The sequence below is a fragment of the Rousettus aegyptiacus genome, unplaced genomic scaffold, assembly GCF_014176215.1.
Source record: "Rousettus aegyptiacus isolate mRouAeg1 unplaced genomic scaffold, mRouAeg1.p scaffold_m13_p_3, whole genome shotgun sequence".
Taxonomy (NCBI): Eukaryota; Metazoa; Chordata; class Mammalia; order Chiroptera; family Pteropodidae; genus Rousettus; species Rousettus aegyptiacus.
Window position 1 is genome coordinate 28,143,648 of NW_023416306.1, and position 12,190 is coordinate 28,155,837.

General features: G+C 49.0%; 1 protein-coding gene and 1 long non-coding RNA gene across 6 annotated transcripts in view; one reads left to right on the top strand and one right to left on the bottom strand.

Moving 5' to 3' along the window:
- Positions 1-380: 380 nt before the first annotated feature.
- On the top strand, positions 381-6,729 carry LOC118600379. 2 transcript variants are annotated; one of them, XR_004949997.1, is made up of 4 exons: positions 381-568; positions 1,325-1,357; positions 2,045-2,135; positions 6,643-6,729. It is a non-coding gene; the product is annotated as an uncharacterized LOC118600379 (long non-coding RNA). The 2 variants fall into 2 exon arrangements; XR_004949996.1 differs by lacking the exon at positions 1,325-1,357 and having other exon boundaries at positions 383-568.
- Positions 2,129-12,190, bottom strand: part of LOC107511677 (stimulated by retinoic acid gene 6 protein-like) — a 38,997-nt gene continuing 28,935 nt past the window's right edge. For 3 of the 4 annotated variants that reach the window (XM_016146263.2, XM_036217860.1, XM_036217861.1), the window contains 7 exons: positions 10,039-10,120; positions 9,656-9,704; positions 9,093-9,210; positions 8,189-8,308; positions 6,776-6,939; positions 5,911-6,057; positions 2,129-5,220 (listed from right to left, as the gene is read on the bottom strand). In XM_016146263.2, coding sequence (XP_016001749.2) covers positions 5,072-5,220; positions 5,911-6,057; positions 6,776-6,939; positions 8,189-8,308; positions 9,093-9,210; positions 9,656-9,704; positions 10,039-10,120 — 829 coding nt within the window. In that variant the 3' untranslated portion in view covers positions 2,129-5,071. The other variant, XM_036217862.1, reaches the window with a different exon arrangement.

The window sequence follows — 12,190 nt, forward strand, 5'->3', positions numbered from 1 at the left end:
TTACCAGCCTGTGCCCTGGTTACCCCTTACACTGTCAGTCAGGAGGACACCTCTGGAGTCTCCATCCCGAGTGGATAAAGACTGCTGTGCAAAGGGGTGTCCTGAGTGAAGCTGTTGGCAGGGGCCCAGGCCCAGCCAGGGGTGCAGAGACCCCAGTGAGGCTAGGGCAAGAAGGCATTGCTCAACCAGGCTCCGAAGACACCCATCCCTCTCCATCCACGGCTCGGCCCAGCTGGGGACCTAGACACACATCGAGAGCCCAGAGGACAGGACTCTGGTCTGCGGTGGGGCTGACGCATGGTAAAGGCAGCTGGGACGGGGCCTCTGGCTGGAGGGAAAGCAACCTTTTCTCTGTGGGGCTCTGAAAAAGTCACTGCCCCTCTCCGGGCCTCTGTCTCATCTGAAAAGCAGAGGGCGATAACCCTGTGGTGCAGGCCTCACAGGGTGGTGGCCAGGTTCAGGAGAGGAAAGGAATGTGCTGGAGCTTTCTGCCCCAATCTGCCTGCAGGTTTGAGGGGAGAACAATGACGACAGTAATAAGACGTTAAGTCCTGGGAGACCTTGCGAGGTAGGTGGAATTCTCACACTTTCCAGATAAGGAAACAGGCTCAGGGAAGCCAGGCTACAGGCCCAAGGCCACACACTACAGCTGGAATTGTTCTAGAATTAAGAGCACACGGGAGGGTGGAGTAGCATTGGCAGTGACTTAGGGCAGATGTCCAAGGTCAGAGGAGATTAAAAGTTCTGGGGAGAATGGGGTGAGGGGGGTATGGCCTCAGTGACCCTGTCCTGGATCCTGGCAGCAGCAGCCTTCCAAGTGTGTAATCCTGGAGATGATCCCCCAGAGAACCCAGAAGAGGCAGCAGCAGCATCAGAGTGTGCCTGTGGGATCAGAGGGGGGGCGGGGGGGGGGGGTCCTCCCTCCCAGCTGGAGGCCTCCAGATTAAGGGAGAAGGTGTCTTCCTCCTGCAGGCCAGCCTCCCGCCGCCACAGCGCCACAGCGCCTGACATCCTCCCTTAGAAGTGCCCGGGAGGAGGGCCTGAAGAGCTGGGTGCAGGATTGATTTGGGGCTGACTGGTTCCTTCCTGCCTCAGGCCTCCCCATCTGTCATCAGACAGGGTTGGCCTAGCTGATCCCTGAGCCTCAGCTCCCACATTCCCCCAGCTCTGGATCCTGTCTGGCCTAGGTCCCAGTTCTGTTTTCTGCGTGTGCCCTGCCCCCTAGAGGATCCTGTGATAGTGCAACATGAGAAGGGGTGAAGGTGGGGGGACTAGCTGTCCGCTAGAGGGCTCCTTCTGATGGACTTGGCTCTCTGCTTCCCAGGGGAATCAGGTCAACCTCCAGAAAAGGAATAAGGTAAGCAGCTATGGCGCTCACTGCAGGGGACGGTAGGGAAGTGGAATTCAGAGACTTCCTGGGAAAGACACTCCTTGCTCCATCCCTGCTACTTACATTTATTGGAAGAGTTTCGTAACAGAGAAGCAGGAGACCCATTAAATGGCGGGTGGAGGCTGGCATCAAGTACGACCTCTGGGGAGGGGCTCTTTACCCATGTATAAGAACAGTTAGGACCTAGCTGGTCCTACTCTCAGGGATGTCGGGCTCCCAAATGTGCAAAGACCCAGGACCAGCACCCTCTCTCGCTCTTCACCCCCGACAAGGCCCCTGCAGCATCCCCTATCCAGGCCCTGTTGGCAGCCTATCCATCCCTTTGGCCCAGGAACAAAAAGTGATGAGAGATCATGCTGCTCTAGGTGGCTGCAAATTATTACAGCCTCAAGCCTGAGGAGCAATTCAGGGCCTGGTTTCAGGATACAGAGTAGCTCAGTGGGAATGAGAGGTAAGGCTGGGCAGGGGTCGGATGAGGGCAGTTACGGACTTTTTCCCTGGCTCCAGAGTTTGTGGCCAAGGCTCCCTGATCAGCCCCAGACCTTATTGCATGGCCATCTCTAAGGCATCCAGACTCCAGCTACTGGGCAGGCGCTGGTGGGACACCTGAGGCGTGACTCCTGGTAGGTTCACAGGTTCTGTTCTATCCTGTAGCTACAACCTGTCCTGCCAGCTGGAGCCCTGGTCCTAGTCAGCCAGCAGAATATTCAAGGCCAAGAAGAACTGGCCATCATCAAGCTTAGGGGTGAGTAAGAGTCCAGGCTGGCGGTGGCTGAATCCGAAGGACTCAGTAAAGCTTTGGGCCAAGTATGGTCTTGGGCAGTCAGATTCCGTCTCCACTTGACCAATCCTGTGCCTCCTGGGGCAATTCAACTCAGCTTTCTGGGACTCAGTTTCCTCCTCTGTGAAATGAGTGATGCTAAATGACCTCTCACAGGGCAGTAACAAATGGAGTACTGTTGACTGACCAAGCACTCAGCACAGTGCCTGGAGCAGAGTGCAGTGGGGGCAAGGTGGTGAGGGTGGGCCAGGACCCTGGGGGAGGCCTCCCCAAGATAATTCCTCTCTTTTACCCGGAAGAAGGGATGACCCCATCCTAGCTCTCTGACTATTCTTCCCCAAGGGCTATTTACTTATTAGGGAGGGGAAATATTTATTTGTTGAAAATAGTGAATGCTAAATTTGAATATTATTATATTAAAATCCTTTTTTTTTTTTTTTTACAGCCTGAGAGAGTTGAGGTTCTTTCACTTCCTATGCTAATTTAAATGAAATGCAAACTCTCACATTTCTCCTTAAACCAAGAAATCTTACAGGGTTATCAGTTTATTGTATATGGGAGAAGAGAGAGGGGCTAGCCCTTTCGGGGGCTGTGAAGGAGACCCTCAAGTCTCCCTTCCTCAGAGGACACATTTGTTTCATTAACGTGAAATGTGCAAGGAGCAGAGGCAGCTCCTCAGAGCTCCTGGGATTTAGAGGTTGAAGGTACTTTCACAGGCATAGCAACGACCACTGAAATTGGGGCATTTTTAAAAATTAGACTTGCCTGGAACATTTCCTGCCCCAGGTCAATGGCTGTCTTTCTACAGCTTTGAAGGAAGAGGGAACATGTTCTGCTTCTCTTGTTGAGGTTTCTTTTGGCCAAATATTAAGAACTTGTAGTTTTCTGGTTCAATTTCTGGAATTGCATCAGCAGTAAGGGGGAAAAAATGTAGAGATTAAACATTGCACGTGGAAAGGACAAGGCTGGAGGAAGATAATCTGCAAATGGACTAAGGGCAGGCAGGATTTTCCATCTATAGTCCCTCTAAGGGACTATAACTACCTTTACTTAGATTTGAATCTTTCTGGGATCCTTGTCTATGACCTCTGAATCCCTGCTTGTTTCACGTCCAGGAGAAAGACTGGTGATGCACCTTTTAAGGCTACAGCTGGGCCTCATTCCATAAACATTCATGCTACCTATGAACAAAGATTTCCAGCATCCTTGCTCACACAATTCTTTTTAAGACAAATTTCCTAGAGGACCCCAGACTCTTTGTCAGGGGCATCATGGCCACTTCTCCCTGGCTGGGACCTGGTAGATCATGAATGAGTTCTGCTTTGCCAGGAAAAGGGTCCATATACTTGGTCACAGAAAGACCCCCACACTCTCCCTTGCTAACCAAAGTGACTTCTGGGGCCAAGTTTATTAATAGGTTTATAAGTGTAGGTTCTGAGAATCAGCAGTAATTTATAAGAAAACTGTCTCAGGGGAGACCATTACAGGCCCCTTTCTTCATGGAGCTGAGCACAGCGAGAGGGGGGCAGATATGAATCAGATCACCACAAAGTATAACATTACAAATAGCCACGACCGATATTTATTGAGAATTTGGGATATCTTGGGCATGAGTTTCGGAGTGCTTATATGTATTAACTCATTCTATACTAAAATAATTGTGGGTGTTGCAGGTATTACCCCTTTTTATATGTAAGGAAAAGGAAGCACAGAAAGGCAAAGTAATCCAGCCAATGTCACACAGCTAGGAAGTGGTGGCGTGGGGCTCCCAACACTCTGAGTCCCAGTTTTCTCAGTTTCTAAAAGCGGAATGACAAAACTTAGCTGTGGAGATCGAGTTAAAGGAAATGTCCGGCAAACATACCTAGCAATAGGACTGGGTTTCCAGCAGGTGCTCCATAATGATTACTGAAATTCAGTGGCTCTGTAAGGTGGATGGGGACTTCCCTTACCCTGTTGGTGGGTCTTCCTGGCATTTGCACAGGCTTCATGAGTGACTCTGAATGGTCAGACTTTGTATAAGTCCTGGGCCACCAGAGACCTTATGTTTGTGTGTGAAGAATTTGGAAGAAGTAGTGGGCCCTCTGCACAAAGAGAAATGCCCAGTCTCCCAGCCTGGCATCTGGGCCTCCTTGGATGGTCTAACCAGGCCCCAGCACCCTGTACGGCAGACACCTGAGGACTCACCCTCCTCAAGCATGCCTGGGTCCTTCCTTCCCCTGTACCTTTACTCTTATTGTCCCCCACTTAGAATGCCTGCATAGCCTGTCTATGCCTCTTCGGTTTTCCCAGGAGATCCTCCTTTGCCAGAGAGAATTTGTATATCTTCCTTGTTACCAATGCCCAGGTCAGTTCTGATTTGTCCCTCGTCCCAGTGGCCGTGGCAGAGGGAGCTCAGTGTGTGTCTGCTCACCCTACCAGATCAGAGTCTGGATCATGGATTTCCTTCTCTCCCACCACAAGGCCTGGAAAGGAGGAAGCAATGAGGACTTTGTGGAAAAATTGCATCAGAAGGACAAGGACACAAGGCCTTTCTGATATAGAAATCTAACCACCTCTTCCGTGACAGAGTTCTACCTTGCAATCAAACTATGTGCTTCTCAACATGGAACTCCCCAAGGCTGCCCCCTAACTGTGGAGAGCAGACATCATGGTTGGGCAAAGTTTGTTCAATAGACATTCTTTTTAGTTCTTGATCTTTTTTGCCTAAGGAGCAAATTAGACCTGAGACTTCATTGTTCAGGTCAGATGCCATCCCGTGAGTGGCCGGTGCTGTGTGTCATCTACATGGACAGTGGCCGTGCATTCCATGTATTGCAGGGGCAACTGCTGGGTCACCTGGGTCTTCTGTCGGGGGCAGTCATCCTGGAATGGCCTTGGAGCAGTGTTGGAGGTCAGTGTCAGCAGTCTGAGCAAGTCAGCAGAGTCTGGGTAAACTCCCGGGAGCCATGACTTGGTTTTGATTTTCTGAGCACGACCAGTCTGGGGTTGTTGATCAGGGTCTGCAGCAGGAGCCACCTTGTCCTGGACCTGGCTGAGATGCGGTGACCTAGGATAGAATCAGAGCAGCTAGACTGGGGGAAGGGGGCGATTCTCTCTGTCCTTCTCAGAGGCTATAAGAAAAACTTCCCAGGAGGTGTGAAGTGTGGGATAAAAGTGGGAGAAGAAGCTGCACCAAGACTCCTGGGGACACGAAGGTAGCTGGAGGGATGTGTGTTTGTCTGTAGTGTTAGGAATAATGATGAACACAGTCCAGATTGGTGCTGACAGGACATGGCTAACTGGGGGCTTCCCAGCAGAAAGCAGAGCAGAATAATAATCGTGGGAGGGGTGGGAGTAGACAGTGTAAAGCCTTGAGGGGACAGGAGTTGGTGGCCGGGAGAGCTGTGGTATGTACAAATGAGGGCCATCTTGGAGGGCACCTGGGCTGAAGCCTGGGATATGCATGGAGTCTCAAAAACTAGGAAATGGAGGACTCCTCAGAATTAGAGCTCATTTCTGGGAACAAGGGAGGAGTCCAGTTAGAAGCACAGGAACACAAGGCCTCAGGGGTCCCCTTACCAGGCTGACTGGGAGCTAAGGCTCCTTATCTCCTGGGTAGAAGATTCCCCAGGGCATGGAGTGTGGAGGAAGCAGGGGAGGGAAGGGGGAACCTGGACATCTCAGAGGTCCCAGAAAACCCATAGGATACCTGTTTCCTGGTATCCAACCCCAGGATAGGTTCAAACAGGAGACTCACCTGCTGACTGATTTAGGTACTTGTATGTGATGGCCCGCTGCAGACTTCTATCCCTGTGGCCTGTGATCAGGATGTGACAAAAGCTGACGAGCACCGGGTTGGTGTGATAATGGTCCACAAAGAGCATGCCAATCCAAGCCCTGAACCCTGAAATCCAGAAGGCAAGCCGGGCTATGCAGCACATCCCAGGGTGGCCCAGCGTATGCTTTCTATGACTTAAGCGTAGCATCGCTTTGTTCCTAAACTGTTCCCATGTCTTCGCTGAGAATCTAGAAAATTAAGTATAAAGAGCTGAAAGGCTTCTTAAAGATCACATTCTAATCTGTCCATTTTATGGAGAACTCAAAGGAGCTCAAAGGAGCTAGGAGCCACTGTGGCTGGTGTGGAGAAGACATCAGTCCTATAATGAATGAATGCGTGAGTGGGTGGGCACAGGCCAGAAATAGAACAAAAATGATTTTTGCTTTACAGAAATGGCTTTGATTTTGGAGTATTTCAACTAAACAGATTGTTAATGAAGTTTCCAACTAACAACCAATAATTCTGAGATGTGATCTTTCTCAAAATTTTCAGAGTCATGTGTTCATAAATTATCTTCTAACGGTTCAGATCGAATTCTATGATCTCTTACTGCCCACCATTATACCTCAAAGGTCTGTCAAATACACAGGTATTTAATAGCCTGAGTTCCCTCTGACGATTGGGCTAAATGTTTTCTTTGTTCCTACTCAGTGTTCTAGCCTCCCTGGGAAGATCAGCTCTAAGGACCAGTGAAGAGTGAACTCTAGGCCTCTGCTACTCGACCTCCAGGCAGCTTCTACAAAGGAGGCAAGTCCGGCCCTCTGCAGAGGCATAGGCCACTTACCCATGTCTGCTCTCTCATAACCACTCTGCATGATGGTCCTGTCGATGCGGGCGATCAGCCACGTGCCCAGGATGCAGCTGATGAGCAGCCTGGAGAGGCAGGCGCTCAGGCCCAGCAGCACGTTGTAGAAGAACAGAAAGTAGCTGAAGTTGTGGAACACTTTCCTGCAAGTGGAAGCAGGTGGAGGGGCGGCACCCTTTCAGTATGAGAAAGTGGCCAAGCAGGACAGCTCAGGGCGCCCCCAGACCTATGATTGAATCCTACATCTTCCGGCTCCCAGTGGTTTTGATCCTATGTTTTACGTGGGGGCTGACCATTCCCACGTCACAGCACCGGTGTGAAGCCTGGCTGAGACAGAGGGTAGAGGACTCTGAGCACACTGCAGGACGAATGTTGGTGGCAGCAGTAATGCCCGATGGGATCCTTGAGTTTTGAGGATTCTCGTATGATAAGAAATCTCATGTGGCCACCGCTGGTTTTGTGGTTATAACAGAGGTGTGGCTTTCCCACTGTCTGTTGGAATAGTGACCTGTCCCCAGCTGGAACGGCTCCAAGTCCTCCAGATGAAATTTCCCAAATGACCACTCGATCATGTGGTTTCCTATTGCCTATGGGATAAAGCCCAAACTTGCATATTGAATTTCTGGGCCATCTTTAAGAGGGGCTCTTCTGGCATCGTTACCTTGTGCCCCTTCCCTGGACCTCGCCATCTAAGGCCCCTGCATGGCCACCGTATTGGATTCTCACTTTTCTCCCGACACATCCTGCCCTTTCATGGCTTTCCGCCTTCATCTGTGCAGTGCGGGCTGCCAGCCATGCGGGTCCTCAGCTCTTCCTGTAGGAATCCTAACATCCCGCTGACCTCAGCTGAAACATCCCACGTCCAGTGGAGTTAACCACTCCTGCCTCTCCTCCTATTACTCGTGTTTCTCTTGTAATCCTTGCACACCCTCTGGAATCTACTGACCCTGGATATCTGTGTCTGTCAGCTCCCATAGAACATGAGCTTCTCATAGGGGATATCTCTTCATTCTCAGTGCCCGTGTTTTCTCCATGAGTGAATGGCTTTGAATTAATGATTCAGAAAACATTACCACAGGCCAGGTACTATTGTTCTAAGTTCATATTTGAACACATTTTATCCTCAGAATGCCTTTGAGGTATTATTTGTAAAATGAGGAAACCGAGGTTGACAGGTATCTAGTAAGGTCATGCAAGGTCACACAGCTCGGAAGAGCAGAGCCAGAATTTGGGCCCAAGCAGTTTGGCTCCAGACCCCCCTCTGGAACCACCACCCTTCGCCCTCTCAGAGAGCGTAGGGTCCACCAAAGAGCCTGTCAATGATGACGAGAAAGGAACGAGAGACTGCTGAGGCCAAAGTCCGACCATCACCATTCCCTTCTGTGCCCTCACCTGTTGTTGAGCGCCAGTGGCTTCTGCTTGTCAGCTGTGCCCATCTTTGGCTGCAGGAAGAAGCTGGCAGCGACCCATACCTGCAGGATCATGAGACCCAGGACGATGGATATGGTGAGGCTGAAACACAGGGCGAGACCATCCTGAGGTGGCCTTGTCCACTCTTCGCCAGCCCTTCTCGAATGCCCAGTGAAAAAGAGGAGTGAGATGACCCACAGGGCCAACAGGAGCATGAGCTCTGTGCTTTATGCCTACAGAGCATTCGCACGCCCACTGTGCAGATGAGAAAACTGAGGCTCCCAAAGGGGAGATGACTTTCTTAAAGGCACATGGTCAGGTCTTGTGTCTCCAGACCACAACTCTAGATTTAATTATGTCCTTTTGTCCAGGAGTGGCAACTGGGACGAGTGGTTTAACAGCATGGGGATCTAAGGAAGGAATGGGATTTTCAGAAGAGCTCATGAATGCCATGCAAGAGTAGACAGGGCAGGTCCTGCCCCAGACTCACAGGTAGCTCTGGGTGAGTACGGAAGCAAGGAGCTCAGAGCAGGGAGGTCCCCAAAGAGCACCACTGAGTGGCAGGGTGAGGTAGTGGTTAGATGAAGCTTTGCTTTCAGATTGTCCAGCTCTCAGCTATAAAATGGACATATGTATGTACTCCACAGAAACTACTGTGAAGACCCCTTGAACAACGAGAATGGAAATATTTTCTATAAATATTATATTATTTGTGTAAATATTTTGAGATGAATTACTATTTTGGCCCTTTCTTGGATCAGAGCTAAGCGCCTAGGTCCAGGGATTGATGAGAGCCAAGCAGGAAAGGGGCATTTAGAACAGCAGCTATAAGGGCCCACCCGCTCCCAGGCCATGGGCAATGACAGAAAGCCCACCTAGCACTTACATTCCGATGCTCAGTCCTTGCAGCATCTCCCGAGCCCGGTTGTGGATGATGGGCAACACCAGGCTGTACATGATCACCATGCCACACAGGGTCTGTACCACGTGGATAATGAGGTAGCCTATGGGCCAAGGGAGCTGGTTGTCACTCAAAGCCCTTTGTGGTCCAACAAGTCACACTTGTTCCTGCCAGCAGTCCCCACTCTATCTTCCTCCCACCAGAGGTCCTGTCACCTTTGCTAATGCTATTTCTTCTCTTTGGCATGCCTTTCCTTTTCTTCCTGTTGACTGTCTGCTCACTCTGCCTGGTGCAGTTCAAATGTCAACTCACTAGACTGTATCCATGCCTGCCCCAGGTGTGGATGATCACTTCCTCCTCTGAGTATCCACTGCCCTGTGGGCTCAGGACAGATGATGATAATGACCTATATGGGTATGTGATTTTCCTCCTTTCTCAAGGTCCCTCAAGCAAGAGGGACCTTCGTCTCTCCTCCCTATCCACACCAGGACTCCACAGGTGCCCAGGTCATGGATGTTGAATTGAATGGGTCACATGATGGCACTTACCCCATAGAATGTAGGCTATTTGCCAGCCAGAGTACCTTGCAATGGCCGCCTAAAATTTAAAAAGTAAAAGAGGTCTCAGAGGGGAGGAAACCTTGACCACCTCTAACATGTGTCCAGCGTTCCTGTCTCATCTGAGTTCACCCACAAACCCACTGAGGCAAGAGTCATGACTGTCCTCATTTTACAGATGAAACCAACTGATGGCTGCGTGGAGAGAATGACTGTCTTGAGACACCCAGCAGCAGAGTGTACCAGGATTGAGCTCTCTGGATTCCCAGTCTGAGGGTCCTTCTTCCTCAGCATGCTGCCCTGTCCGAGGTACTGGGGAGCAGGTTTTGGTAAATCATTTAGTCTTGCACAGAAAGAGGCCTCTGCAGACTTACCACACTCTCTGACGAGGAAGGATTATGGAACTTCGGAGGGAGAAAGTGTTTATTTCCTGCCCACAACCTCTTCATGTGCTTTCTAGAGAAAAGGTGGAAAATTAGTAATGTTCATAACCAAAGCTCCTCATGCGCGTAGAGCTGAACAGGTTTAAAGGCCTGTGGAGGCAGCTCAGCTCCCTGCGTTGTCCACAGCTCATGGGACAGTTCTGATTAGTCTTAAAGATCTTAAATTTAACATATTTTGTAAAAATAATATATAGTTATCTAGTCTCAATGGTGAATAAATGTGATAATTGAGACTGTGTACGTGGCTTTTATTTTCTTCATTTTGCTCTATTTTCTTATTTTTTTCTACAGTGAATATGAATTACTTCTGTAATAATACCTTAGATAAAAACAGAAAAACATTTTTAATGATAGCCCCAGCCTATAACAACATAAAGGGAAATGATAAAGGGGCCATGACCGCCCACAATCGCAGCATCCCAAGAAATCACTGAATGTTTTCCCCATGTGCTAGTCTGGGCCTAGACTTTTGCATAAAGATTAGGTTGGCGTAGCCATGGTCACAGTCCAAATTCACATCTGGACCCTGCTTTTTTCTTAGCATTCTATCTCCAGCATTTTCCAGGATATTTTGCAATTTTATGACCACCGAATTAGGAAAACTTAGTATGAAGTAAAGAATGTAAATATCTCACTAATAGTTTGCATATTTATTATATGTTGAAATGATGGTAATTGTGTTATGTTGGGTTAAAAAATATATATCATTAAATTGTTTTTGTTTCTCTTCTTTTTAAATATTGTCTACTAGAAAATTCAAAGCTGCATCTCTGGCTTTCACTGTGTTTCTATTTGACGGCACCGGAGTAAAGTGTGCTACCAGGAATACTAACACACACAGATATAGTGGCATAGAAATTTTCTGGAAGGATGCTCAGAAAGTGGATATTGATGTTAACTCTGGGGCAACAAAATAGGGTCTGAATGGAAGACTTCCTTTACGCTAGGCATTTTTGTAACATTTTTTTAAAAAAGAGCTTATGTGTACGTTTGAACAATGCTAAGAAAAATAAAAATACTGGCACAGTGCTAGTGCTTCCCAGTTTGCAGTGTGGGAGGGAAGGGCCAATCTGGACAGAAATGAGGCCTCCCCACAGCAGGTGACTTCTCCGCCTTGTGCCCTCAGCTGCTCTCCCACCATGTCCATGCAGCCCACTCTGCACAGCAATTGTCCCTGGATGTGGTCAAAGGTCTCAGTGAAAATCTCCCAGCCTAATAAAGCAAGGAGCGAGCAGATGTCTCCATGTATCAGACAGGACATGGGATAGTAGCAGTGTCCAGTCCACCCATGGGGTCCAGGGAGAAGAAAGTGAACAGAGGGAGCAAGGTAGGGTGGGGATCAGAGGCTTGGGCCCCTTCATGCCAGGAGAGTCTTCTCTTGGATGCTGATGGCAAGAGACCCACCCCTTGGGCAGCCAGAGAGGAAGGATGTAAAGGCAGTGTGCTCTGGAGGGGTGAGAACTGGCCTTGGGCTTCCTGTGAGTCAGTGGAAAACTATGAGTTAGAGACTGAGACAGAAAAAGATAGAGAAAAAGAGAGAAAAAAGACACTCACACACACACACACACACACACACACACACAGAGAGAGAGAGAGAGAGAGAGAGAGAGCGCGTGCGCGCGCGAGAGAGACAAAGGAGGAGAGAAAAAAGGAAGAAGTAGATGCCTAAAATTCGACTACTGTCTACATACAAATGCTTGCTATGTATTGAAGGTCAGCTCCTCCTCCTGTTCTTGAGACTGAGGCACCTGGCCCCCTTGACCCAATCTCCTTGGATGTCCCCTTGAGCCACATCATCTGCTAGGATCCCAGTGTGATGAGTCCTGGAGAGTGACACCTAATAGATACCGGAATATACAAGAAATGACAAGGAATCTGGGGTCAGAGGACATGGTCGGCTGCTAATTGCTTAAGCAAGAGATTTTGTTGAATCTCAGCTTTCTCAGCTGTAAGCATGGAGATGAAAGTACCTCTCAAGGTTGTGGCGAAAATCAAAAGATTCTAACACAATGTCTAGATTGCAGTAGAAGCTCAAATCAGCCATTTTTATTTTTTATTTTTTTCCTTTTTCCTTATTAACAAT